This window comes from Brachycentrus maculatus, unplaced genomic scaffold, assembly GCF_059751285.1.
Source record: "Brachycentrus maculatus isolate JH-2025_06_01 unplaced genomic scaffold, ASM5975128v1 h1tg000653l, whole genome shotgun sequence".
Lineage (NCBI taxonomy): Eukaryota > Metazoa > Arthropoda > Insecta > Trichoptera > Brachycentridae > Brachycentrus > Brachycentrus maculatus.
The window spans coordinates 1,028,798-1,056,780 of NW_028281389.1; the positions used below are offsets into that span (position 1 = coordinate 1,028,798).

General features: G+C 34.2%; 1 protein-coding gene across 5 annotated transcripts; it reads right to left on the reverse strand.

The window, feature by feature from the left end:
* Positions 1 to 718: 718 nt before the first annotated feature.
* On the reverse strand, positions 719 to 27,942 carry LOC148300816 (serine/threonine-protein kinase GA29083). 5 transcript variants are annotated; one of them, XR_015838887.1, is made up of 13 exons: positions 27,775 to 27,942; positions 27,471 to 27,683; positions 27,291 to 27,390; positions 16,859 to 17,161; positions 13,155 to 13,342; positions 12,411 to 12,500; positions 10,441 to 10,595; positions 8,635 to 8,853; positions 7,287 to 7,432; positions 5,403 to 5,549; positions 4,359 to 4,613; positions 1,772 to 2,635; positions 719 to 1,118 (listed from the first exon to the last, which is right to left on the reverse strand). XR_015838887.1 is itself a non-coding variant. In XM_088274280.1 (12 exons), exons 2-12 carry the CDS (start codon positions 27,680 to 27,682, stop codon positions 2,582 to 2,584), a joined length of 1,869 nt encoding a protein of 622 aa, XP_088130406.1. In that variant the 5' UTR covers position 27,683; positions 27,775 to 27,942; the 3' UTR covers positions 1,600 to 2,581. The 5 variants fall into 5 exon arrangements, 3 of the variants coding, with proteins under 3 accessions (XP_088130406.1, XP_088130405.1, XP_088130407.1); XR_015838886.1 differs by having other exon boundaries at positions 27,471 to 27,888; XM_088274280.1 differs by lacking the exon at positions 719 to 1,118 and having other exon boundaries at positions 1,600 to 2,635.
* Between the last annotated feature and the right edge of the window lie 41 nt (positions 27,943 to 27,983).

Sequence of the window (27,983 nt, forward strand, 5' to 3'; positions counted from 1 at the left end):
TCTTATTTGAAATATACAGCAATTTTGATCGAATTGTAATTGATTGCAGATGGATTTGGACGACATTGATAATAGACGCTTTGATCATTACATCATTTAAAAATATACTGTATTGCGGAAAATAATTTTATTGATGATGTGGTAAGTTACGGACGGAACACCCTATACTAATGAAAATTGCGGACAATTTTCAAGTTTTTACATAATTTCAGGATGTCTGTATTGAGATAGGAACATTTGATGTAATAAGACATACATGGTCTCAAAGTAAATTTAAAATACACTCAGACCTCGCTTTGCGTCATTTCACTTTGCGTTTTTTCGAAGTTGCGTAGTTACTGAATTAAGACTCATTTTCGCTGTGCGTCGTTGATAATGTTTTGAAAAAAAAAAAGATTTCAATGGCCGCAAGCATCAGAATCTGAATACATAATTTTACAATTTATTTATTTTTTCCGCCTCCGTGGTCAGCACGCTCGGCTACCGTTCTGGAGGTCCCGGGTTCGATTCCCAAGGGGGGTAAAATAAATATTAGTGATTTTTTCACTGATATATTACTCAATATTACCATGGACTGGTACCTGAAGCGGAGGGCTGATCACCTTTCCTTCATGTGTAATTGATCAAGATAACACTGCGTTAATATGACACAGTGCCCTATGCACCATTGGGGTGCGGATAAGGGCTTTATCATATTTATTATAATTATTATATTTAATTTTTGATGGAATTTCTAGTCTTTTTTATGTTTTTAAATGGATTAAAAAAGTTTTACTTTTGTTTTTTTATATAAATATTCCACTTTTCTTAACGTTTAAGGACTGAATGAAAAATACGGTAACCAATCGGTAACGGTATAATACGGTAACAATGAAAAATAGCAATTTACTTTGCGTAGTTTCAATTTGTGTCGCGATATTTTGGAACGTATCTACGACGCAAAGTGAGGTCTAAGTGTAATAATGAAATAAATAAAAAAACATTATTTCACTGATTACTATTTTTACAACATTTTGAGTGTGTCCAAATATTTGTTCACAAGATCTGGATTATCTCCAATTACAGGAGTTATTTTCATATTACTTTTTGACATCAAAGATGAAGAAGAACATGGAAGTCTGGGCATTTACGGTAAATGCCCAGACTTCCATATTCTTCTTCATCTTTGATGAGATGTCAAAAAATAATATGATTAGACTATTTTCACTATTTTTGTGACCATTTCAACAGATTCTAAGCGGGTCCATTGAGCAGTGATTTATATTATCCACTGACACTTCGTGATGGAATTGCATTTTTAATATATTATTAGATTAAAACCAATACTTTTAGCTTTTCCACTTTATTTTTATTTGACCAGCGACCGGGTTTCGTCGTTACCGACATCATCAGACTGGTGGGAGGCTATACAAATTGTTATGTTATATATAAAAATATAACTCTGCCTTGTTTTATATATAACATAACAATTTGTATAGCCTCCCACCAGTCTGATGATGTCGGTAACGACGAAACCCGGTCGCTGGTCAAATAAAAATAAAGTGGAAAAGCTAAAAATATTGGTTTTAATCTGATAATATATCTTCATTTCAATAAAACATTCAATATAATGTAGAGAAAAGTCACCGCATCATCCTTCAGCCAATTAAACAGTAGCATTACAAAACAAAAGTTAAAACATTTTGGGTGTATCAAAATCCTTGTTCACAAATCTGGTTTTCTCCGCTTATTTTTACATTTAGACATCTAAACATAGATGAAGAAGAAGTGCGGCTGTCAAAAGGTAATGTGGCTGTCAGTCACGGGTAGGACGGTGGGTGTTACAGATTGTATAAAGTGATCCCTTATACCAACCAATATTAAGGTTGTAAGCCCTTTTGCCCGCCTCCGTGGTGTAATGGTTAGCGTGTTTAGCTACCGTGCTGGAGGTCCCGGGTTCCATTCCCAGTGGGGGGGGGGGTGAAAATAAATATTAGTGATTTTACACTCGAATATTTATTTAATATTTGCCAGTACTGGTCCCTGAAGCGCAGGAGTGATCACCTTGCCTTCATGTAAGTGACAATCGAGATAACATTACGTCAATACGATGCAGTGCCCTATGCACCACTGGATGCAGATAAGGGTTAGAAGAAGTCCTATAAATACCCGGACTTCCATATTCTTCTTCATCTATGTTGAGGTGTCGAAAAATGTCATATCTAAGTTAATTTTTAGGTAGCAAAATGTTGCGGGATAACAAACGATAACTTTGATAAATCCGTAAAAAAAACAATAAATTTCGTAAAATAATTGCTACAAATAATCTATGCATTAAACGATTACAATAATGTAAACAAGATTCCATTTTTTTTACCGAATTTCCTAGATATATCGTAAGGGTCCGGCTTTAGGTACATGTTAAAAATTCATACATAAGTCTTTTTTATACATTATTTTTAGTTCCTGGCGTCTTGCCGACAGTGCGCACCGACGGCCGCATCGTATACTCCCCAAACCTATTATTGCTTTTTGGTATTTATCACATCCAAAAACCTAGCGTGACCGGGCGTTGTGGACTTCACTGAAGCCTGGCCTTATGCTAGAAGGAGCTGTTATCGTCTTCTGGATTCGAGTCGTCTGTGTCCTGATTGTCCTGAAGGAAGAATGTAAATTGTAACGTCGATTATACAATAAAACAATCGCTCGAAACTAAAAAATAAACATATTTTATTTATTGTTTCGGCATTAACTTTGTGGTAAGACATGTTACAATGATTAAAGAAAACACTTGGTTTTTTACCACTTGAGTTTTATTATAGACTACATGTTTCAGAAGTTAAGTTAAATCACATAATAGATACTAATCACTCATTTCACTCTCATAAATTAAAATTATTACACCTTTTTCCATATAAAGGCCAAATTATGAATTATCTTGAAAATTTAGAAATCCAAAAAAAACTGAATTCTAATAATAATTTATTAAATAATATATTGTTTCAAAATTATTCACCATTGCTTTCCATTTTTCCTTTGTTTTCAAACTCCGTCTCTTGACTAACCCCTTCCCCTTACTTTCCCCTCTCCTTATTTATAGAACAATTTTATATTTTATATTTTAGTTATTATACAGACCTGAATGATGGAAGTTTAACTTCTGAAACATGTATGTAGTCTATAATAAAACTCAAGTGGTAAAAAACGAAGTGTTTTCTTTAATCATTAAAAACAAACATATCCCAAAGATTATTCAAAATAAAGCTATGAGAATGGTACTTAAGAAAAATAGATATACGATAGTAGAAAAAATGAGAGAAGAACTCAACTGGTTACCTATAAAAAAGAGACGAATATATAATATGCTTATTCTTTATATGTATATAATTTTTTTAACAATAAATCATCTAAATATTTTAAGGATAAAATAGTTTTAAACAAATGTTTTCATGAACATAGTACATACTAGAAATAAGGATAAAATAAGACTACCTTTTTTGAAAAAAGCAAAGTCGAAAAATTGTATAATATATAAACAGTATGCAAAGCAAGGCATGCATACACACAAGAAGAAACATTTTTGTATTGGTGATCCGATCCCTATTTTTTTTTTAAATTTATATATTTCCATCACTGTGAATGAATAATTTTATATTATTATACTTTTATGTAATACGCAATTGTATTTATTATATTTCGAATTGTAGTAAATACACATCATTGAGAAGTAAAGGTTGACAACAGGCCACAAGGCCTAACACCAAGAAGGAGATAAAATTTAACATAATTTGTCATGGACTTGATCTTTGATCTTTACCTTTTCCCCTTTTGCTCCTCTTCCAGGTATTTATATTTAATGACATATCGCTCACTCCTTTCAAAAACGTCATTTTTCAGGAAATCATTCTTAAAGTTTAAAAATATAATAAAATGTATTAAAAATAAATATCAAGCCACTCATTGAACTTTTAACTGTGCAACAGATCTTTTTAGGTAAAACCTGAAGGTTTTTTCTCCATTTGAAAAATATTCAGTATATTTAAAAAAATTATTAAACAATACCTTTTCTTCAAAATGCAAAAACAACACTTTCTGCCCTGTAGCGGGTATATTTTAAGATAAAAATATGCCGCTTTTGCTGGGATATAGTACATTTTTTGGGCATTCCAAAAACATGCACAACTGAAAATTGACGATTTTTGATTTATGACGTTCTTGAAAGGAGTAAGCGATAAGTAAAATTTTGTAAATGGAATGTTACAATTACCTGTTTTTTGTTACTTATTATTGTAAATGTATTTATGTAACTGTTCTGTTAAATTTCCAAATAAAAAAATACCACCATCTAAAAATATTTTTTAATTAAAATGAATTGTCACCATGTCGGAGCCGCACAGCCACGGGTGGTCGAGCACATCTTCGGCCCCGAAGCGCAGCAGCGGCGAGTGCTGCAGCATGTTGGAGACCAGGTCGCGGGCGCTCCGGGACACTCCGGCCCAATAGGGCCGCGGGAAGTCGTAGCACCCGGTGAGGATGGCGTCGAACAGCGCGTCCTGGTTGCCGTCGGCGGCCACGAAGGGCGGGAAGCCGCACAGCAGGATGTACAGGATCACACCGGCCGCCCACACGTCAATCTGGAACCGCAAACAAACTCAACAAATTTGCCAAAGTGGACATCTTTAGAATGTTTAATTTACTGAAGATCTCTCTCTCAGGGACAAAGTAATTTTATATAAAGGGAATGTGGGAAAAGTCACTGGATGTTTACAAGACTTAGGATCTGTCATGATCAAGTATTTCAATTATCAAGCGGCGCGATGGTTAGTTAGTTTAGGATCTGTCATCAAGAAGCTGCATTAGCCTTTCCCTTACGGTGCTAAAAAACTTCCGCGTGCAACGGTAATGTATTTTTTTACACCATATGAAAATGTGATTTAAAAACGGGAAAAAGTGAATATTCCCAAATTTTGCTTTTATTGACCATATTTGAAATTAAAATGTAACAATTTTGTAATGTTAGCTCCTCTAATCATTATCTGAAAATGAGAAAAAAATACATCGTAAGTAGCCGCAATAGCTAGCGTAGCGACACGACTGCCGCGCTGGACGATTTGTGCGCTACTAAAAAGAGATCGGCGGAAACAGTATCAAGCCGCGTGCATATGTACGACACACACCCACACTCCGGGAAACGATTGTATATTGATGATTCTATCCCTGTTTTTTCCACATATTATTTATTTCCATTGCTGCAAATGAATACCTATATATTTCACATTACGTAATTATATTACGAAGGAATACAAAAATTCTTAGCCCGTATCTATTATACATATTTTATATTGATATTCTCATTTAAAAATCGATTTGTAGTATATACAACGTTAATAATAAATTAATTCTAGTAAGTAAATTGCACCCACCTTGAGGCCATAGCCAGTCTCCAACAATATCTCGGGGGCTACGTAGGTGGGGGTCCCACACACTGTGAAGAGGGGTCGGTTGACTTCGCAGGCGAGACCAAAGTCTCCCAGCTTCAAGCCGATTATTCTTTCACGGTCCATTTCCACCTTAAACAAAAATCTCGTCAGAACAACGAAAATAGAAAATCTGATATCTGATATGGTGTCTATCTTCCGGGACCTACTCACCTGATGCAGTAGCAGATCAAGAGATAATATGGAAAGGATCATTCAGGATAAAAGGAACAATGCAGTACTAAAAACTGCTGTGTCAATAATTTGTTAACTACATATCGCTGGTTTAATGCAAAAAGGACACAACACAAAAAAAAACTCTTCATTCCAAAAATCGTATCTAAATCGTCCACATGTTCATATTCGAAACACAACCATGATTTTAGCGTTAGAAATGTCTAGAATCCTGCCAAGTATAAGGGAACTGGATATAAGAGGAACCTCTTCAAAAGAGAGCTGGCTTAAGGTTATTTCTTTTTTTTTCTTGAATGTTTTTCGCAGATACTTTGTGGCACATTTTATAAACTTTATAAAATAAAAACAAATTTGTTTTAACCACTTTTTATTGGTACACTTTATCCAACCGGTTTCGACAAGAACCTTGTCATCATCAGGGTTTATGTACTAAATTCTAAAACATTGAAATACTCAAAGTTAGATTATAGTTAATTACCCTTCTCTTACGATATCAAAAACTTCCATGCACTCCGTACACTATATGAAAATATGATTAAAAAAAGAGAAAAAAAACACCTAAATGTTGCTTTTACTAAGCATTGCGCAGCAAATACGTCAACTCCAGATGACAACTTGGTTGGATAAAGTGTACTAATAAAAAGTGGTTGAAAAAAAGTTGTTTTATTTTATAAAGTTTATTTCATTTTATCTATCTGTAAAATAAAACACGACTATGGAAGAGACCTCTTTCTTAAACATGTTGACTGCAATTTTCAGAATTCCGGTCTAAAAAGCCAATTTCGTTCAATCATATTAAATTATAATTTTTTTTAAATTAAAGTACATAATTATATTTTCTGTTCATGCTACATGGTCCTAGACATACGGCAACTGTTCATCAAAGAAGCATTGATTCACTTCTGGAATAAAATGGATAAGGTAAGAACTCAACAAAATATTCCAACCCGGGCAGCATTAAATATAAACTATGTTGGCCCATCCGTTAAAATAAGTTTTGCGCAGAAAACTTTTTCATTCCTTGCGCTAAAGATATTTAATTTGCTGCCTGTAACCATTAAGAATTCCAGTAGTGATCATGTCTTTAAGAATAGTGTCCGTCGATGGTTGCTTGTCGTTGGAAGGGACAAGGTAGAAAGTGAATTAATTAAAGTCCAGGTGTAATTATTTTATTGTAAAACCTTTATACTGAAAATTGTTATTGTATCTTTTGTATGTAATGTATATAGTATAATAATTAAATAAATAAATAAATTGCACATATTAACATGTAAGTATTTCGGCTCAACACAGGCCATGCCTTAAGAGCCGTAATACATATATGAAGTAAAAAAAATGTATGTATCTATGTAATAAATAAAATAAAAATAAAATAATAAAAAAATTCTGTTCATGTAAGCCGGCATTGATTTTTTGTTCTCTTCCCATGCGTCATCTATCCATATTAGCACTGCTATACTAGGAATTTTATCATAACTACAGGAATATGACAAGTAAACACAGTACGAGATAACTCCTAGTCGGTGTCCTGGCAAAGAATGCAATCTACGAGATAACTCGTAGTCGGCAGTCAACGTGTTAAAACTCATCAGTCGGCGGGTTGATAGATAAATAATATGTGGGGTTTATAGTTACCAGGAGGTTTTCAGGCTTGATGTCTCTGTGGACTATGGACATGGAATGTAGGTAGGCCATGGCGGAGGCCAGGTGGCTGGTCATCAGCCGAGCCTGCTCCTCGCTGAACTTGGAGGCGGCCGCTATGCTGTCAAACAGGTCCCCGCCTGGTGGAAAGGAACGGAATAAAGCGAGGGTGACAACTCTGAGTTCCTAGTTCTATCTCTACAAGATAGAATAAGGAACACCAGGATAAGAGAAATATCGCTCACTCCTTTCAAGGACGTCATAAATCAAAAATCAAAAATCGTAAATTTTCAGTTGTGCGTGTTTTCGGAATGCCCATAAAATGTACTATATCTCAGCAAAAGAGGCATATTTTTAACTTAATATGTACCCGCTACAGGGCAGAAAGTGTAGTTTTTGCATTTTGAAGAAGAGGTATTGTTTAATTTTTTTTTTAAATATACTAAATATTTTTCAAATGGAGAAAAAACCTTCAGGCTTTACCTAAAAAGATCTGTTGCACAGTAAAAAGTTCAAAAAGCGGCTTGATATTTATTTTTAATATATTGTATTATATTTTTAAACTTTAAAAACGTTCTCCTGAAAAATCAAGTTTTTTGATTTATGACGTTCTTGAAAGGAGTGAGCGATATGTGAGATGGAAGATGTTGGTAGGTGGGGAAGGCAACGAAGAAGACAATGCGCATGTGAGGAGAATGGAACCATTCAGACTCCCCCGCATTGCACCGCACGGCCAACCCTAAGGCAGATCACCAGATGGATCGACAGCTGGGAATCGACATCGCAGGAGGCTAATCCCTCTTAACACGTTTTTGTTGGGACACATTTTTTTCTTTTCTTAAATATGCATATGAAGCGGGCCACATATAAAAAGCTATTTTTTCAGGTATAAGACTGTCAACAGAATCATTAATATTGAAGCTCACGGTAGTAAAATTTCATAAACATTTGCTTTCTTGGTTATTTAGTTATTATTTTGTGATGTTGGTCATCTTGCCTGTTAGATTATTGTTTGAGAATGCTGGTGCTTACATTAATTTTTAATTAATAGCTATGTTTAAATTTGATAAACTATGAGTGTGTAATTTTTTTGTGTAACAATATATGTTTCTAACAATACATCTATTATACGCTACTAGGTATGGTGAATACTACACAGACACTTTCATCACAAAATATCAAATATTTTCGACGATTTATACACAAAAATATATTTAAAAAAATTAAACATAGTAAACGCCTGCTGCTGGCAATAATTAGCGCGTAGATCCGCCCGACAACAATGTGAAACAGGCCACAAGGCGTACAATTAGAAGGAGAAGAAGAAATGGCAAAGAGTCACCTCTAACGAGCTCGATGACCAGGTAGAGGCAGTCGGGGCTGTCGTGCTCCGCGAAGAGGGTGACGATGCGCGGGTGGCAGAGCTGGCGCATGATGCGCACCTCCGCCTCCACGTAGTACTCCTTGCCGCGGCACTTGGCCTTGTCGATCGCCTTCAGCGCGTACTCCTGCTGCGTGCTGCGGTCCTTGCACACGCGCACCACCGCAAAGTTGCCGTCGCCTGCAACGCCAGACGCAAAACACCACTTTTTCAATTTAACAATACAAAATTGGTATGTAGCAATATCGCTCACTCCTTTCAACAACGTCATATATCAAAATTTGTCAATTTTCAGTTGTGCATGTTTTCTGAATGCCCAGAAAATGTACTATATCCCGGCAAAAGCAGCATATTTTTAACTTAATATTTACCCGCTACAGGACAGAAAGTGTGGTTTTTGCATTTTGAAGAAAAGGTATTGTTAATTTTTATTTTTTTTTAAATATGTATACTAAATATTTTTCAAACGGAGAAAAAACATTAAGGTTTTACCTAAAAAGATCTGTTGTGCACAGTAAAAGTTCAATAAGTGGCTTGATATTTATTTTCAATACATTGTATTATATTTTTAAACTTTAAAAACAATCTCCTGAAAAATCAAGTTTTTTGATATATGACGTTGTTGAAAGGTGTGATCGATATCAAGTCACTTCCAGTATGTGGAATATTGTGGATGGTTATCATAGTAGAGCAACAAAATAGTATGAAGTATAAAAATCCTCTAGAGCAGGGAAGGCGAACCTTTTTGAGCCGCAAAAAAAAAATCAGTGTATGTCGTGTGCCACATGCTGTAGAAATAAAAATGCATAAAATGGTTATGTAACTTCAGATTTTTAATATAAACAAAGTATTAATACACCGAAAAAGATAATTAAGTGATCAAAAAAATGTGGAACCCTTGATTCTTCATTATTTTTGAGATTTTTGATATTGGATGCTAGATCCCAATTTTTTTAATATCGGGTTCATAGTTGTTAGCTTTTAGTAGAACACAAGCTGTAGTACTTTCGTCTGTAAGTCTAAACTTAAAAAAAATATATCTATAATCACTTTTATTTTTTTCTCTTTATTCCATAGGTGCCATAGGTTTGCCATCACTGCTCTAGTACATAACTATATTACCCACTTCACCCACAACGAAGGGTTGATGGTACCTTATATATATAGGAGTAGAACACTTCAATACATAGTTTCAAGGATCTTTAATTTGTTGCCGGCAGAGGTAAGACGTAAAACTAAAATATGTACCAAGGGCAAAATAAAGGAATGGGTAAAAATGGTCAGAAAATAGTAAAAATAGTTTTTATTTTTGATTTTTTTTCTTTCTTTTTTGTATTATATTATGTTGACACACTTGGGACGGGGAAGGTATTTCAACCCGTTCGGTCGATTGATGCTTAAGGACGGGAAGGGTATTTTTACCTTCTGCGCCGGCCTCATTTCAAAGTCAGAAAAGAAGGAAATACATATTTAATGCTTTTATATGAAAATTATGTACCAATCTCTTTCTTAAGGTCTTAACTATATGTACATAATTATCAAATCCCGTCGCCAGCGGTCCACAGGCAGCAAAAAAACACCCATCCGAAATGTGTTAGAAACACATAAATAAAATTTGTAACAATTGTTTCAATTAAACCACTTACTTCCCAGTTAACCCCGAGTGTGACACATTACAAATTGTAAATAGGTTCTTCACTAAGGAAAAAAAATGATCAGGGTTGCCTTGCTCTTTCGCAATTATTCCCCGCATGGATTTGTACTGACCGATAATTTTCCCAATGGAGTACTTGGCTCTGAGATCTTGCGGCAACACCATATTACTGCTCTCGTTGTTGGCCAGAGGGTCTGGCGAGCCGCTCTTGGCTGTGATTATCCTCTCTTTCCCTACTTTCACCGGCATCTTGGGTTTGGGACCACTTCTATGGGAAAAAAACATACATAGTACCACACACACACACAAATGCAAAATCACTTTAAAAAATAAAATAATATAATTTGTCTATTGCTCGTATTCACATTGCCTTTAAAATTTGACCTTGTAATGAAAAGTCTACACAAAAAAGTGGAATGAATTAATAAATAATAAGTGTAAGTCCCTCTCCAAGCACAAAAGCTTAGTCTCTTTATTGGGGAGAACTGCGTTATTAATTTTAAGATTGTAAAAGAAGAAATGTGTAGAAAATTAATTAAAATTATTAAAAAAAACTTTTGTAACCATTTGAAATTATTTTTTTAAATTATAATTAAGTTACAATAATTTGTTTTATTATTAGCTCTTGAGTTTATTTTATGACGACTAGTTTTGGAAGCTAAGCTTTCATCTTCAGGTCTAAATGTAAACATAAATAAACTCAATTGGTAAAAAAAACAAGTGTTTTCTTTAATAATATCATTATGTCCTATCACAAAGTAAATACCGAAACAATAAATGAGATTTTTTATCAAGTGTAAGTTATATTACTTAACAAGTGTAAGTTATAAAATGGAAAATCACAAATTTAGTGCTTTGACTCTTTGCCCGTACCACAAACAGGCAAAAAATAATGGGCCTTTGCAGTTTTGCCAGTACCTGATGCGGCCACAAAAATGGGCCTTTGCGGATTTGCCAGTTACTGGTACCGGCACAAAATGGGCCTTTGCGGATTTGCCAGTAACTGGTACCGGCACAAAATGGGCCTATGCGGATTTGCCAGTAACTGGTACTGGCACAAAATGGGACTTACGGAATCAATCGTCAGTACCTGGTACGGGCAACGAAGTGATATGTAGCTCAATGATTTTACTGTAGTAACGGCAGTGGTAGTAGATTATAATAGAGTTGTAGGCTAGAAATACTGAATGGAAAATCTTCATGTATCGCTCACTCTTTTCGACAACGTCATATATCCGGAATTATCCGGAGCATTGGTCTGTATGTTCCCGATAGTTACCTAAGACAGCGTCGGCATAGATTGTTTCACATTCCTATACACAGGACCAACCTGCCGATGGTTATGCCTGTAGGAAGAGCTACCGCTATGTTGAACAATATCACATTGGATATTGATCTGTTCCATGTGTCCGAAGGAGTTTTCCGAAGCGGGATTCTTCTACACCTTTAAGTCTTCTTGCTTACTTTTAATATATATGCCTTGAATATTGTTTGTTATGTATTTATTATTTTTTTATTGAATAAATTGAAATTGAAAAAATTGAAAAATTGAAAATATATCAAAAATTAACAATTTTCAGTTTTGCATGTTTTCGGAATGCCCAGAAAATGCACTATATCCCAGCAAAAGAGGCATATTTTTAACGTAATTTTTACCCGCTGCAGGGCAGAGAGTGTTGTTTTTGCATTTTGAAGAAAAGGTATTGTTTAATTATTTTTTTAAATACTTATACTTAATTTTTTTCAAATGGAGAAAAAAACCTTCAGGTTTTACCTAAAAAGATCTGTTGCACAGTAAAAAGTTCAATAAGTGGCTTGATATTTATTTTTAATACATTTCATTATATTCTTAAACTTTAAAAAGGATCTCCTGGAAAATCAAGTTTTTTGATACATGACGTTGTTGAAAGGAGTGAGCCTCTAAGATCCACATTCATGCATCTCCTTATATATACCCACCGATTATTCAGACTTCTGACCTGACCACGCCCTAGTATTCGAAATACGTGATCATGCCAAGATTTCTTTGGTCTCCCTTCGCTTACATTAGCAACCACATTCGTCTCACAAAGTTTATATTTACCTCGTGCCATTTCTCAGCATTGGAGTCTTTTTATACTGCTGGATAGCTTTACTCTCTTCAAATTCTAATTCAAAATCTTCTTGAGTATACCTGAAAAAAAAGGTAGTAATTCTTTAAAATTTCCACTTCAGAGTTATTTACATCAACATATTGAGATATTCATAATTATCTTTATTTATGCTGAAATATCAATTAAATTTTTTATATAAAAAGCGGTTGGCATTTTTTTATTGATTTAAATTATTTATTTCATTTAAAAAAAATTGCCATTACTCAATAAAAAAAATTTACGCGTGAATCTTCTTAAAAACACAATGATAAATATAAATCGCACAATGCGCAATACCTCAGCTGTTTATATATAGCGTCGGACGCATAGATCTACACAGGTGACATTATCTTATTCTATCGCTTTGTATTGTTATGTATATGTCGCTCTCTTTTGCTCCATTCCCGTGGCGTAAGAATGTATAGCTCTCTTTCTCCTTCTCTCAATGTTATATCTTTATATCTCTCTCCTCACTCTCATGTAATGCAATGTGCTTAATAAAAGTGATGCGTCCTCGAAATTTTACTTCAATTATGGATTATCCCTTTTCCATTTCTCTTTCTCCTTCTCTCTACGTTATATCTCTCTTCTCTCTCATGTAACGAAATGTGGTTAATAAGTGTGAATTCTTAATTCTAGTCCAATTATCGATTATCCACTAACCGCCATAGTTTAAATTCACAAGTACAAATTACCTCTCATTTCCATAAGCGAAGAACACGTCTTCCTCTTGAAAGAAGTGCTCCAATTGTAAGACGGGCTGCGCGGCGAGCGTGAAGACGCGACGCACGCATCCCGTGTCCAGCCGGACACACTCTGTGATCGCGCACAACACGTGTTCGAAGCTCGGGCTGTTGCGTTTGTTGAGGAGTAGTCTACACACCTGCGTTTGAAAAACAACCAAATTAAATTAGGAAGTGCTTTTAACCCTTCTCTTATGCCGCTAAAAACTTCCGCATGCACTGGTGATATCTATTTAGTACACCATATGAAAATGTAGTTTAAAAAAAGTATTGCTTTTATTAACTATAGTTGAAAATGAAATGTAACAATTTTGTAATGTTAGCTCTGGTAATTATTTGAAAACGAGAAAAAAATACATCGCAAGTAGCCGCAATAGCTAGCGTAGCGACTCGACCGCCGCGTAACACCATCTGCGCACAAATGGGGCAGTAAACACATTATGACATGCGCGTATAATGACATGAGAAACGTTTGTGTATTGGTGATTTTATCCCCGATTTGTTCAATTGTTTATTTCCGTCGCTGCAAATGAATAACTTTAAATTATAATACTTTTATGTAATACATAATTATATTACGGAGGAATACAAAAATTCTGAGCCCGTATCTATTATATTTTATATTGATATTCTCATTTTAAAAGTCGAGTTGTAGTAAATACATATCACCGGGAGGGGAAGGTTAATACACTTTGGACAGGAGAGTCAAAAGGTATTTCTAACTGTTGGGTGGATTGATGCTCAAGGACGGGAAGGGTATTTTTACCTTCTGCGCCGGCCTCATTTCAAAGGCAGAAAAGAAGGAATTACATATTTTAATGTTTTTATATGAATATTGTAAACCAATCTCTTTGTTAAGGTCTTAGCTATAAGTACATAATTATCAAATCCCGTAAAAAAACACCGGTTCGAAATGAACGCAAAGAAGAAAAAGTGTTATATCGCTCACTCCTTTCAAGAACGTCATAAATCAAAATTTGTCAATTTTCAGTTGTGCATGTTTTCGGAATGCCCAGAAAATGTACTATATCCCAGCAAAAGAGGCATATTTTTAACTTAATATTTACCCGCTACAGGGCAAAAAAATCTGTTTCTGTATTTTTAAGAAAATGTATTGTTTAATTATTTTTTTTAAATAAACTAAATATTTTTGAAATGGAGAAAAAACCTTCAGGTTTTACCTAAAAATCTGTTGCACAGTACAACGTTCAATAAGTGGCTTAGTATTTATTTTTAATACATTGTGTTATATTTTCATACTTTAAAAACGTTCTCCTGAAAAATCAAGTTTTTTGATTTATGACGTTCTCGAAAGGAGTGAGCGATATTTGCATTATATTGTTATAAAAAATAACTATATCAATATTAAATTTCTTTTTCCGCCCTCCCGTCCCTCTTCCAGGTATTTATATTAAATTCTGTTCAGTAAAATTTCCAAATAAGATAAATAAAGATAAAAATAAAATAAAATATTGAAGAAAAAGTTTTTGCTTTATTCCAGGATACTAACCAGGGGTAGAGAGAGAAAAGAACGCCACACCAACCTGTCTTTGCAAACAATCTTCGCCTCTTCCACATTAATACCTCCTACCCTATACTCCTGACCCGACCACGCCTAAGTATTTAAAATGATTGATCTTGCCAAGTATTTTTCTGCTTTTATTACCAACATTTGCCTCATAAATTTGTTTTATCGTCCTTTTATCAGTCATTCGATTCACATGCCCAAACCATCGACCCAAACTCGACACGCCTTTCTTAATTTTATCAATAATGTTCATCTCAGCCTTGCATTCTTTCCCCATATCACCGTTTGAACATCTAGCATAAATCAAATAATAATTGAACGCAAATACAAATCTCCAAAAATGAATAATCATCAGAGTAATGGGTGTAATTTCAGCGCAACTGGTCCATAAAAACGATGAATTTCTCTTTTGTTCATTTGAAATTTCACGGTTGTGAGCACAGTTCATTCACTTTCAACAGAATACTAGATTAGTCCAATAATTTACATTCACGTACGTCACTTTTTTACACAAGCACGAATCAGAATGTAATTCATTTCACACAAGCAAATGGCAAGTTAAAAATAATTAAAAAAAAACTAAACTGGATAGATTTTATTTATGTAAATTAATTTACATAAATAAAATCTATTTCCGCCTATGTCCGCCTTCGTAGTGTAGCGGTTAGCGCATCTGGCTACCGTGCTGGAGGTCCAGGGTTCGATTCCCAGGGGGGTCAAAATAAATATGCGTGGTTTTCACATTCATATTTATTTAATATCTGGACTGGTTACCTGAAGCGCAGGGCTGATCACCTTGCTTTCGTGCAATTGACAATCAAGATAACACTGCGTCGATGTTATGCAGTGCCCTATGCACCATTGGGGTGCGGATGAGGGTTTGTTGAAATTAATTAAATAAAATTTTGTCCGCCTCAGTTCCCAGGGGGGTAGTCAAATAAAAATGTAAGGGATTTTTTCACTCTAATATTTATTCAGCTCCCAACAGCATTCCCAGGTCTGATGTTCGAACGTAAGGAAATACGCAAGGCTGAGATAAGCATTATTTGTAAAATTAAGAAAGGTGTGGTGAGATGTGTTAAGAGAACTTCACTGATTGAAATATTGCACCATCAAAACAAGAAGACCAGTATCACCCCCCGCCACCTGCAGTTAATTATCCACAATGACAGGAGCTCAACAAGCTGCTCTCTAGCGTGACCATCGCTCAGGGAGGCTTCCTGCCCAACATCTTGGCCATGCTCCAGCCCAAGAAGACCGAGAAGAAGGCGCAATAATACGGCGGCTGTACATTCCCCCCCTTCAGACTCAGCGAATTGATAACGTTTTTCTTTAATTTATATTTTTTTCTATCATAATCATTTTCATATCATAATCCACATCTGTATAAGCACCCTTGAGGTAGTATTTTACGAAAATAGCACTATATATTTATAGATTTGACTCCATTTTAATTTACATATTAAATGTTAAATCAAGCACTGATTTTTTTAGTATACTAAGTTGTACTTCATTGTTTAAAAAAAAAAACACACAAAAATCTATTTTGTCACAATTGTTTCGCCAAATGTGAAGATTAAGGACTGTCATTTTATTTATTGTTTCGGCATTAACTTTGTGGTAAGACATGTTACAATAATTAAAGAAAACACTTTGTTTTTTACCACTTGAGTTTTATTAAAGACAGGTCTGTATAATAACTAAGTTATTATACAGACCTGAATGATGGAAGTTTAACTTCTGAAACATGTAGTCTTTAATAAAACTCAAGTGGTAAAAAACAAAGTGTTTTCTTTAATTATTAAGGACTGTCAGTCCATTAAATTTTCACATTCGTTAGAAAATGCCATAACTAGGCGAAACAATTGTCACAAAATTGATTTTTGTGGTTTTTTTTTACAATAAAATACAACTTAGTAGACTCAAAAAATCAGTGTTTGATTTAACATTTAATACATAAATTAAAATGGAGTTTTACAAATTAAACGCCAAATCTATAAATAAATACATCATTACCATTTACGTATCACAATCAACATCTATATACTTATACAGATATCCTTGGGTAGTATTTTACGAAAATGGCGCTATATAAAATACCCAAAATTATGATTATCATTATTGTCACCTTTCTCGGTTTGATCCCGTTCCTTATGATTGTTACTATTTTCGGTCTAACGACGGAAGAATCTCCGGATATCTTCCCGTGCGTGGTTCCGTTCCCGGAGTAGGGTGACCCTGTTCCGTTGAAGACCCGCGACAGGCGATTGGACATCTTTATGGACGATATCGCGGCCGCGGGACCCGTAGGGTTCTCGGGAGTCCCGAGCCGCGAGCTGGACAGGGAATTGTAGTCCAGCTTCTTGAAGGTCTCACCCTTGCCGGAGCAGACGTAGGACTTGCCATCCTCCAGCTCTTCGAGCCTGACAATCTGAAACAAGAACAGAGAAGAATTACAGACATCTCAATATAGATGAAGAAGAACGTCAAGGAAGAAAGGAATGCTAAATTTAAATTTAATTCTGATTGTTAAATTATTTATTAATTGTTCTGATGTTGCTTAAATTATTTATAATAAAAAAAAACAGATCTAAGTACCTTCTCCTTTTATGCTTATAACTCATATAGTACATACCGTAGAACGGGGCTACTTGAACTTTGATGTGTTACTTGAACCCAGTAAAAATATTTTTTTAGATCGTGGTATAGATGGAAGTATCGTGACAATAAGTGTCACCTGACAGGGAACAATGAGTCACGTCGATACGTTCATTATTGTAGACCAAATACAGATCTAAATCTCTTTTTTGTACTGGGCTCAAGTAACTTTTTGGAAGTCATACATATCGCTCACTCCTTTCAAGAACGTCATAAATCAAAATACTTGATTTTTCAGGAGAACGTCTTTAAAGTTTATAAATACAATACAATGTATTAAAAATAAATATCAAACCACTTAATGAACTTTATACTGCGCAACAGATCTTTTTAGGTAAAACCTGAAGGTTTTTTCTCCATTTCAAAAATATTTAGTATATTTAAAAAAATTATTAAACAATACCTTTTCTTCAAAATGCAAAAACAACACTTTCTGCCCTATAGCGGGTAAATATTAAGTTAAAAATATGCCTCTTTTGCTGGGATATAGTACATTTTCTGGGCATTCCGAAAACATGCACAACTGAAAATTGACGATTTTTGATTTATGACGTTCTTGAAAGGAGTGAGCGATATATGATAAAATCTCATGACATTCCATGATTGTTTTATTTTATTTTTTTTGAAATTCTGAAAGCGATTTAGATAATCATTGATTCGGATAGTCAAGAGTTCGGAGTTATGGAATTAACTGGAATTCTGCTGTATGGGCGCTTGTCCACTACACGGAATTTTACCGTCCGGCAGTCCAGTTAGCATGATAAAACGGAAGATTAGCTTGGATTGGCATGTGCTCTTGGCCGTCTGTATTCGGATCGGTGCGATTGATCAGTGCGTGATCACGGTGCGTGTAAATTCGCTCACGCTAAACTGTCAAAATCGCTTTTATTTTAAAAATACGGATTGCCGGACTGTAAAATTCTGTGTAGTGCACAAGCGCTGTATGTGTATGATGAAAAATGAATAAATGAAATGAAATAGAGAGTGCGTCTAGGAAAGGTTGGGCAATCAGCGGATTGCTGTGCATATTTGAGTACATAATTTTTTATTTGTTTCGCCGCGAGTGTGTTTGCACAGGTTTGTACGCACGTGAGGTGATTAACTTCCTACGCTTGCCTTTGTGGCCTTCTGAATTAGAAATGACTGTAATACAAATATCTTGACGTGTGTAAAATGACGCTATGGTGAATAAATGATTGAACATCACTCTATATAAGGTTTTTTAACCATCGTGGCCCCTCTGCAGGCGTAGGCAGAGAGAATAGAACACCACACCACTCTGTCTTTGCAAATGATCTTCCCCTCTTGCGCATTCATTCAACTCATTATTAAAAATAAACAAAGTATAAAAGAGCTATTAATAAATGATTAATGGCGGTGGGTAGATTTGAAATAAATAGCTTTTTTTTAAAAGAGAAATATTTGTGTTTATATTATTTACACAAATATTTCAATTTCATACTATTTCTGTGAGCCTAGGCGGCTCATTATTAGAAATATGTATCAAATGGGTTCGAACCGAGAAACTCTGACTTCCGCGACACTAGCCACGGGACCACAACCCGACACATTGGGACATGTCATATTTAACTGCATGTCATTAACAATTTCATATAGTTTTATAATTAATTATGTATGGTAAAATGTGTCCTCGGCACGGGAAGACTCAGTGAGGGCACATTATTGTAATTTTTAATTATGTGTATGATGAAATATAAATACTCACTGATTATGACTACGGAACTGACCACATTCAAGTGTTTGAAATACTTGATCATGCCAAGTTTTCCTTGGCCATGCTCCGCTTCTATTTCCGACTACATCCGTCTCATACTAATAATAAAAATGATTTTTGATAACATGTATAGAGGGATTGGTAACATGTACACAACATATTTCATAAGATACTACCTCAAGGGCGATTACATATATTTATTTTACCGTTCTTTCCTCGCTCGTTCATTAAAATTAAAGTTAATTTACACCAAAACAAAATCCGAGATTTAAACTATGAATCTCGATATAACTGTGTCGGGTTGTAGTCCTGTGGTTAGTGTCACGGACTCTAAAGTCAGAGATCCTCGGTTCGAACCCGCTCTACCACAATTTGATACCTATTTTTAACAATGAGCCACTTAGGTTCACAGAAATAGTATGAAATTGAAATATTTGTATGAATAATAAAAACACAAATATTTTTCTTTTTTTTAAAAACTTTTTTCTTTAATTGATCATGTATTTAGTTTGTTATTCTTTTAATTAGAATCTGAAATTGATTGATTTTAATTACTTGTAAATGTATATTGATGTATGTATACTGAATACAAATCATTTCGAATCTCTAACTGTATACAAAGGGGTACAATGGCCTGTGAATTAGCATAAGAATTTCAGTCACCTACTTGATTAGCCATTTGATATTCTTATCACAATGCTTAGGAATTAGTCACTGGTAAATTTCACTGAACTGTTTTTGTGTAGGGCAACTCGGTAAACATATTCACGGTAGTGTTATTATTATTATCATATCGCTCACTTCTTTCAACAACGTCATATATAAAAAAATATATATTTTTCAGGAGATCGTTTTTAAAGTTTAAGATTATAATGAAATGTATTAAAAATAAATATCAAGCCACTTATTGAAAATTTTACTGTGCAACAGATATTTTTAGGTAAAACCTGAGGGTTTTTTCTCCATTTGAAAAATATTCAGTATATTTAAAGAAATAATCAAACAATACCTTTTCTTTAAAATGCAAAAAACAACAATTTCTGCCCTGTAGCGGGTAAATATTAAGTTAAAAATATGATTCTTTTGCTAGGATTTGGTACATTTTCTGGGCATTCCGAAAACATGCACAACTGAAAATTGACGATTTTTGATATATGACATTGTTGAAAGGAGTGAGCGATATGTATAATAAATAAATCAAATAAAAATGAAGATCTTCATACTGTAAAAATCAGTCCTGTGCATAAGAAAAATAATATTTTTTTAATAACAAAAGCATAAGTCTTTTTCTTCAGTTTGATGTAGGCCTTGTGGCCTGTTTTTAAGAGGGATTAGCCTCTTGCGATGTCGATTTCCAGCTGTCAATCCATCTCTTTGGTGGTTTGTCTTTGGCAATGTGCAAGTGTAGTGCAATGCAATGTGGGGGAGTCTAGATGGTTCCATTCTCCTCATACCATTGTCTCCTTCATTGCTTTCCCCACCTAACGACATCTTCAATCTCGCGTATTTCCCTTATCCTGTTGTTCCTTATTCTGTCTCGTAGACTTTTGCCAGATATGCTTCTTAGAGTCTTCATTTCTGACACTCTTTGCGCGTTTTTTTAAACTGACAACATAGTCACAAAGAACGCACTAAAAGCAAAGGTGTTTCTAAAAATTAACTAATGATCATGCGGCTTTCTGGAGCAGAAGGCAGAGAGAATAGAATGCCACACCACTCTGTCATTACAAATAAACTTTGCCTCTTCCATATTCATGCATATGTCATACACACCTAACGATTATTCTGACTCCTGAAGTTACTTTTAGTAACTTCAGGAGAACTTTTAGTTTAACCTTCCTTTAAATATTTGAAACACTTGATTGTGCCAAGTTTTCCTCAATCTTTCTATGCTTCCATTACCAACTATGTTCGCATCATAAATTTGTTTTACTATTTTTCCTCACTCATTCGTTCCACATGTCCAAACCATCTCAACACACTTTTCTCAATTGTATCGATAATGTTTATCTCAACCTTGCATTCTTTCCTTTACTCACCATTCATACATCTATCATACATCGCTTTGCCACATTAAGAGATCACATTGAGTCTACTTTCATCCTTCTTTTGCCAACTCTATACTTCACTTCCATATTATAGTGTTGATACCAGAACTTCCTTGTGTACTGCCAGTTTAGCCTTCGCTGATAGGCTTTTATTTACTCTCAGTGATTTCAGTGCACCATTCACGGTAATTCTGTTTTACTATTATTCATATAATGGCGAAACAAAGCGTCACGCAATTCATGAATTAACAAGGCGTAATTATAAAATTTTGATTTCATTATTATTAAAACGATCGCAATATTATTATTAGCTATAGTCCAATAGCAGTGTAAATATAAACGCTTCTTATCAGACAACCTTCTACAAATGAATTTTCTCATATGGGCAGAATGTGAGCAATGCTAAAAATATTTATAATAAATATCACGGATGGTGAGCATGATTTCGTTTGGCTGCACAAACATGTACGTATCAAGCTAGACAGGTAAACACCAGTGCATTCTAAGTAGGTTATGTGATAAATAATGCACGTGTAGCAGTAGTGTAACAGTAAATCATTCGCAATGAACAAACCGGGTAGGTACTCATATGCTATCAGAATTCTTGACCCCAGGGCTGCGGCAACACTGTTTATTTTTATGAGTAATCTGTTTATTCTTCTACTGGCGACATTATTGGAGATTTTTCAAAATAGGAATGTGACAGATAATTTTACTGTTTTATCTTCCAATTTCGGTGAGATTTGGACATTAAATTTATTCATTCAAATAAGTTTTACTTGGTGGATACCACTACTTCTTAAAATCTATTGTGACACTGTGTATTTCAATGTGTTTTGACGTGTCACAATAGATTTTAAGAAATAGGGGTATTTACCAATTAAAACTTAAATAAAAAATGGATAGGTATAAAGTGACTGAAAAATCAATTAATGAAATTAGATTTATTGTTGCTTTTCATTTAGCCTCATATTTTTTGACTTAGTACAGAGAAAACCAAAAGGCGATTAGAGTGATAGCTTTCAGTGGAAAAAAAAAAAAAATCAGAAGAAAAAGATTCTAATTAGAGGTGGGTATGGTCTTGTTACTAAGAAGATTTGCATCAGTGGATATGTATCAATTAAATGATTCGTTCATTCACCTCCGTAGCGCAGTGGTCAGCGCGTTTGGCTACCGTGCTGGAGGTCCTGGGTTCGATTCCCAGAGGGGTCAAAATTAATATGCCTGATTTCACTCTCATATTTATTTAATATCACCCTGGACTGGTACAAGAAGCGCAGGGCTGATCACCTTGCCTTTATGCAATTAACGATCAAGATAACACTGCGTCAATACGATGCAGTGCCCTATGCACCATTGGGTGCGGATAAGGGTAAGAAATGATTAGTTCATGTATCAAATGTTTTGACCAATGTCACTAGTCTGTTTTTGGTTGGTTGGAAGTTATTGCGTTTTAGCAATAAGCCCGCCAATGTACAATTTCTTTTTTGTACATGAAGTTTAAATAAAATAAAATTTAATAAATCACCTAAAAAAAAAATATTTTTACCAACATTTTGGAGGTAACATAAATGTATTTATTGACTTGGCGTTTAATTTGAAAAACTCCATTTTAATTTATGTATTCATTTTTAAATCAAACACAGAGTTTTTGAGTCTACTAAGTTGTATTTTATTAACAAATACACATGAAAAATTAATATTGTGACAATTGTTTCGCCTAGTTATGGCATTTTCAAACGAATGACATTCGCCATGCCATAACTAGGCGAAACAATTGTCACAATATTAATTTTTTATGTGTTTTTGTTAATAAAATACAATTTTAAATTAATGTTTTACTTAGTAAATACCACTATTTCTTAAAATATACTGTGACACGTGTTTCGATGCATTCCGCATCATAATACGTAATACGGTGTTTGAAAATGTTGCGGAATGCATCGAAACACGTGTCATAGTGGATTTTAAGAAATAGTGGTATTTACTAAGTAAAACATTAAATGGATAGATTTTACCACAAAGTAACTGCCGAATCAATTAATGAAATAAAATACAACTTGGTAGACTCAAAAAATTGGTGTTTGATTTAAAAATGAATACATAAAGTAAGATGACTCACTTTGCATCTGGCAGTATGGAGATCTAAGTATTGGAACATGATTAGATCATGAGTAGGAGGTGAGTGTGTTCGCCTACGTATAGGAGGCCTGTCGTTTGAGCATCTGTACAAATTTCTACAACACCATCAGTTTTAGAAATTTATGGTAAGGATTACATATTCATAAACGATTCAACCCACTTTTCTTCGACAATCACTCTGTCCGCCTTCATAGTGTTGTGGTAAACACCTATAACTGACTGAAACTTTGTGATTTTTCATTTCAAAATTCAAATATAACTTTATTTTAAAATCACTATAAATATTTTATAATAATAATAAATAATAATTTGTCCGCCTCCGTAGTGTAATGGTCAGCACGCTCGGCTACCGTTCTGGAGGTCCCGGGTTCGATTCCCAAGGGGGGTAGAATAAATATAAGTGATTTTTTCACTGTCATATTTATTCAATATTACCCTGTACTGGTACCTGAAGCGGAGGGCTGATCACCTTTCCTTCATGTGTAAACCATCAAGATAACACTGCGTTTATATGACGCAGTGCCCTATGCACCATTGGGGTGCGGATAAGGGTTTTATTATTTTATTATTATTATAAATAATAAAACCCTTATCCGCACCCCAATGGTGCATATGGCACTGTGTCATATAAACGCGGTGTTATCTTGATCGTTTACACGTGAAGGAAAGGTGATCAGCCCTCCGCTTCAAGTACCAGTCCATGTCAATATTGAATAAATGTTACAGTGAAAAAATCACTTATATTTATTTTACCCCCCTTGGGAATCGAACCCGGGACCTCCAGAATGGTAGCCGAGCGTGCTGACCACTACACTACGGAGGCGGACTTTAAAATAACTTAATTATAATGTCTACCAGTTTAAAAAATCATAAATTACAAATTACTGCTGTATTTATTAAGCAACAACTGAATATAATGTTAATTATTTATTATTATATATTTATTATTATTATAATATATTTAATATAATTATTCAATGACTTTGTGTAAAATGTAAGCGGTTGATACAAGTATATTCTGTAAACATAGTGATTTTATTAATCCGGCAGTCACATTGTGGTAAAATCTATCCATTTTTAATTAATATTTTACTTAATAAATGCCACTATTTCTTAAAATCTACTGTGACACGTGTTTCGATGCATTCCGCGTCATACACAGTGTTTGAAAATGATGCGGAATGCATCGAAACACGTGTCACAGTAGATTTTTAGATATTTACTAAGTAAAATTAATTAAAAATAGTGATTTCAAATGGAAAGTCACAAAATAGTGCTTCAAATGAGATAATCTATTTTAAATTTTACAGTCCTTAATTCTGATGAAATCTAAAAATTTAATTATTTTAATTTATGTTAATAATATTGACTAGAAATAAACTGGGTGATATTTGAACATTAGCTGTCTGTGTGAATTATAATTGCGTTATCAGTAATCGTTTGCCGAGTTTGTGATTCATTACTATTAATAATTTATTGCAAAATATAGCTCACCAAGGTATTATTTAGAAATAAATGAATCAGCTGGAATCATTCTTTATGTGATACATCGCTCACTCCTTTCAAGAACGTCATAAATCAAAAAACTTGATTTTTCAGGAGAGCGTTTTTAAAGTTTCAAAATATAATACAATGTATTAAAAATAAATATCAAGCCACTTATTGAACTTTTTACTGTGCAACAGATCTTTTTAGGTAAAACCTGGAGGTTTTTTCTCCATTTGAAAAATATTAAGTATATTTAAAAAAAAAATAATTAAACAATACCTTTTCTTCAAAATGCAAAAACAACACTTTCTGTCCTGTAGCGGGTAAATATTAAGTTAAAAATATGCCGCTTTTGCTGGGATATAGTACATTTTCTGGGCATTCCGAAAACGTGCACAACTGAAAATTGACGATTTTCGATTTATGACGTTCTTGAAAGGAGTGAGCGACATGTAAATAAATATTTAGTTTTAAATATAAAACATTGAGGGTTTTTTTGTTTGTTTTTATTTAAAAATTAGATTTAAATTCTATTTCAATTCCAGTTATGAAAACCACAGAAAAAATATAAAAACAAACACTTCGTTTTGATATTCTCAATATTATTAATATTTAAAGCATTTACTTTGTGGTTAGTCATTTTTACTTATTTATTTTTTTACAAAAATGTTAATAAAATTAGTATATAACCACTCACTGAGATTTTTACATCTACGGTCTTGTCCTCTACACAAAATGTCCAACACATGCGACCAAAAATCGCATGTGTTGGACATTTTGTGTAGTTTTGAGTGTGTAAATGGTGCTAAGGTGGTGAAGAGTAGTATTGTTTGCATGCTGTGTTAGTGATTGTCCTGACGAAGAGACGGGTACGTCTCGAAACCGGTAGACGTAAAAATCTCGGTGAGTGGTTATATACTAATTTTATTAACATTTTTGTAAAAAAATAAACTTCGTTTTGAATCTATTTAAATAAAAATGTAAGTGTTGGTTTGTTCAAAGTCTTTAAACTCCTAATTATTCAACAATTTTTTTGAAATTAATGTTGTAATTTCAACAAAATGTTCAAATTAATTTATCTATCTATCAAAAGTGTATATCATAGATGAAAATGTAACAGAACACAAAAATATTTTTTTACCACAGTGGCAGCGCCATCTGTTGAACGCATTATTGACACATGGATACTAAAAATTGCTCACAGCAGACAGTGTGCTTCTTGACAGCTATTTTTTCAACCCCTTTTCTTTCAGTAACTCTTCTTTTCTTTTTTTTGTCCGCCTCCGTAGTGTAATGGTCAGCATGCTCGCCTACCGTTCTGGAGGTCCCGGGTTCGATTCCCAGGGGGGGTCAAATAAATATAAGTGATTTTTTCACTCTAATATTTATTCAATATTACACTGGACTGGTACCTGAAGTGGAGGGCTGATCACCTTTCCTTCATGTGTAATCGATCGAGATAACACTGCGTTTATATGAAGCAGTGCCCTATACACCATTGGGGTGCGGTAAGGGATTTATTATTAAGTCTTCTTTTCAAAAACCGTATAATTATTTTGAAGAGAAACCTATTTTTTAATGCAAAAATAGTGTTTTAAGAATTAAAATTAATTACGTAAAATGTTATCTGGATTTAAAGAAAATTATGTTGCGACTTTACGAGTACTCGGCTGTCCAAACTTAAAACATAGTAAGGGACATTTTTTTTGTAGTACGTTTTTTTTTGCATCTTTGGACTAAGTAGAATCAACTAAGTCCAAAAATGCAAAAAAAAACCTACTACAAAAAAATGTCCCTGACTGTGTTTTGAATTTGGACAGCCGTACTGGGCCTCAATATTTATTTAATATCACTCTTGACTAGTATATGAAGCTCCAGACTCGCCTTCATATGAATTATTATCAAATTTAAAAAACATCAATGCGATGCAGTGCTCTATGCGCCATTGGGTGAATATGAAGCTTAGAAGGTATATTATGCCAAATTGATATTTAAACAAAATAATTTTGTCAGGTATCAATTCAAATATGGCCATGTCATATTTGATTACATATTTTTAACAATTTTCTTTCATAACTATTTTATAAATATTGTAAATAAGTGTCCTCGGCACAGGAAAACACAGTTATTGTAATTTTTAGTTATTTGTATGATGAAATAAAAATAAATAAATAAATTACTAATGACAATTTGATTATATATATAATTGATCACCTTTTTCTTGTGTAATTTTTCCCTCATGTAATTTACAACTAATATAAAACTCCATTCGTTCATTTCAGTGCCTTATGCATCATAAAATGTATGTCATTTTTCTCTGTTGATTATATTAAGCGGAATACATAAAAGTAAATGGCATTGCGATCGATAGTCAATTTACTTTCTAAATTGCATTGTAAAAAGTAGGTACTAAATGTGTTTGAAGGTATTGTACGGTAAACAGTTGCACCAATTGTCGACACAATTAGAAATCGAGCGTAAAAACTTACCTTTTTACCGTCCATCGCGTAAATTGTCCTAACGCCACTAGGCAGAGTGACATTGTCAACCAGGACCCTGGTTAAATCAGCTGTCAGACTGTCGAAAGATCTGAAAATGAAAACCGGCGATTGTAAAACCACAATATGAACTGGCACCACAACACTGAACCGAGAAATCCTCGCCAATACCTATAACGTTCAGCCAAAACTGGTATCACAACACCGGAGTAAAACTTGTCACCGTTCCGAAAGAAGCGAACCCGCTTCGCCTTCCTGGCGGGTGGAGTTCGCAGGATAACACCTCTCCTAGATTTCTTCATTATCTCCATATCACTAAAGTCCTTCTCCAGGTCGCACACGGAGCTCGAGCGACTTCCGCTCCGGCTCAAGTTCTCCTCCATTCTGCAAAAAGACACAAATTGACACTGAATCGGAAAGGATGTCAGGTAACGGAACGTCAAACTCATCCATGTGTGGAGAACGAGCGAGTTACCTGGCTGAATCGAAAAAATTAAAAAGCGCAACGAAGATCACAGCGCAGCCAGAAGCCGCTGCGAGCTTTCGCGGTACGATTAAAACATTATTTGAGTGAAAAATGTAAATTACTATCGTTCACATACGCCCATAACCTATCCAAAAATGTTTGCTGGCGTTTTACTGCGCAGGCGCATCTTTTGGAAATCAGTTTGCTATAAATTAAAT

What these genes read in the sequence shown, in the direction of transcription:
- LOC148300816 (XM_088274279.1), bottom strand. Translation starts at nt 27,748, where the DNA reads ATGAGTTTGACGTTCCGTTACCTGACATCCTTTCCGATTCAGTGTCAA. An exon ending in TTCGCTTATGGAAATGAGAG is followed by an intron (nt 12,501 to 13,154) that starts GTAATTTGTACT and finishes CTTTTTTTTCAG; the next exon opens with GTATACTCAAGAAGATTTTG. An exon ending in ATGCTGAGAAATGGCACGAG is followed by an intron (nt 10,596 to 12,410) that starts GTAAATATAAAC and finishes TTTTTCCCATAG; the next exon opens with AAGTGGTCCCAAACCCAAGA.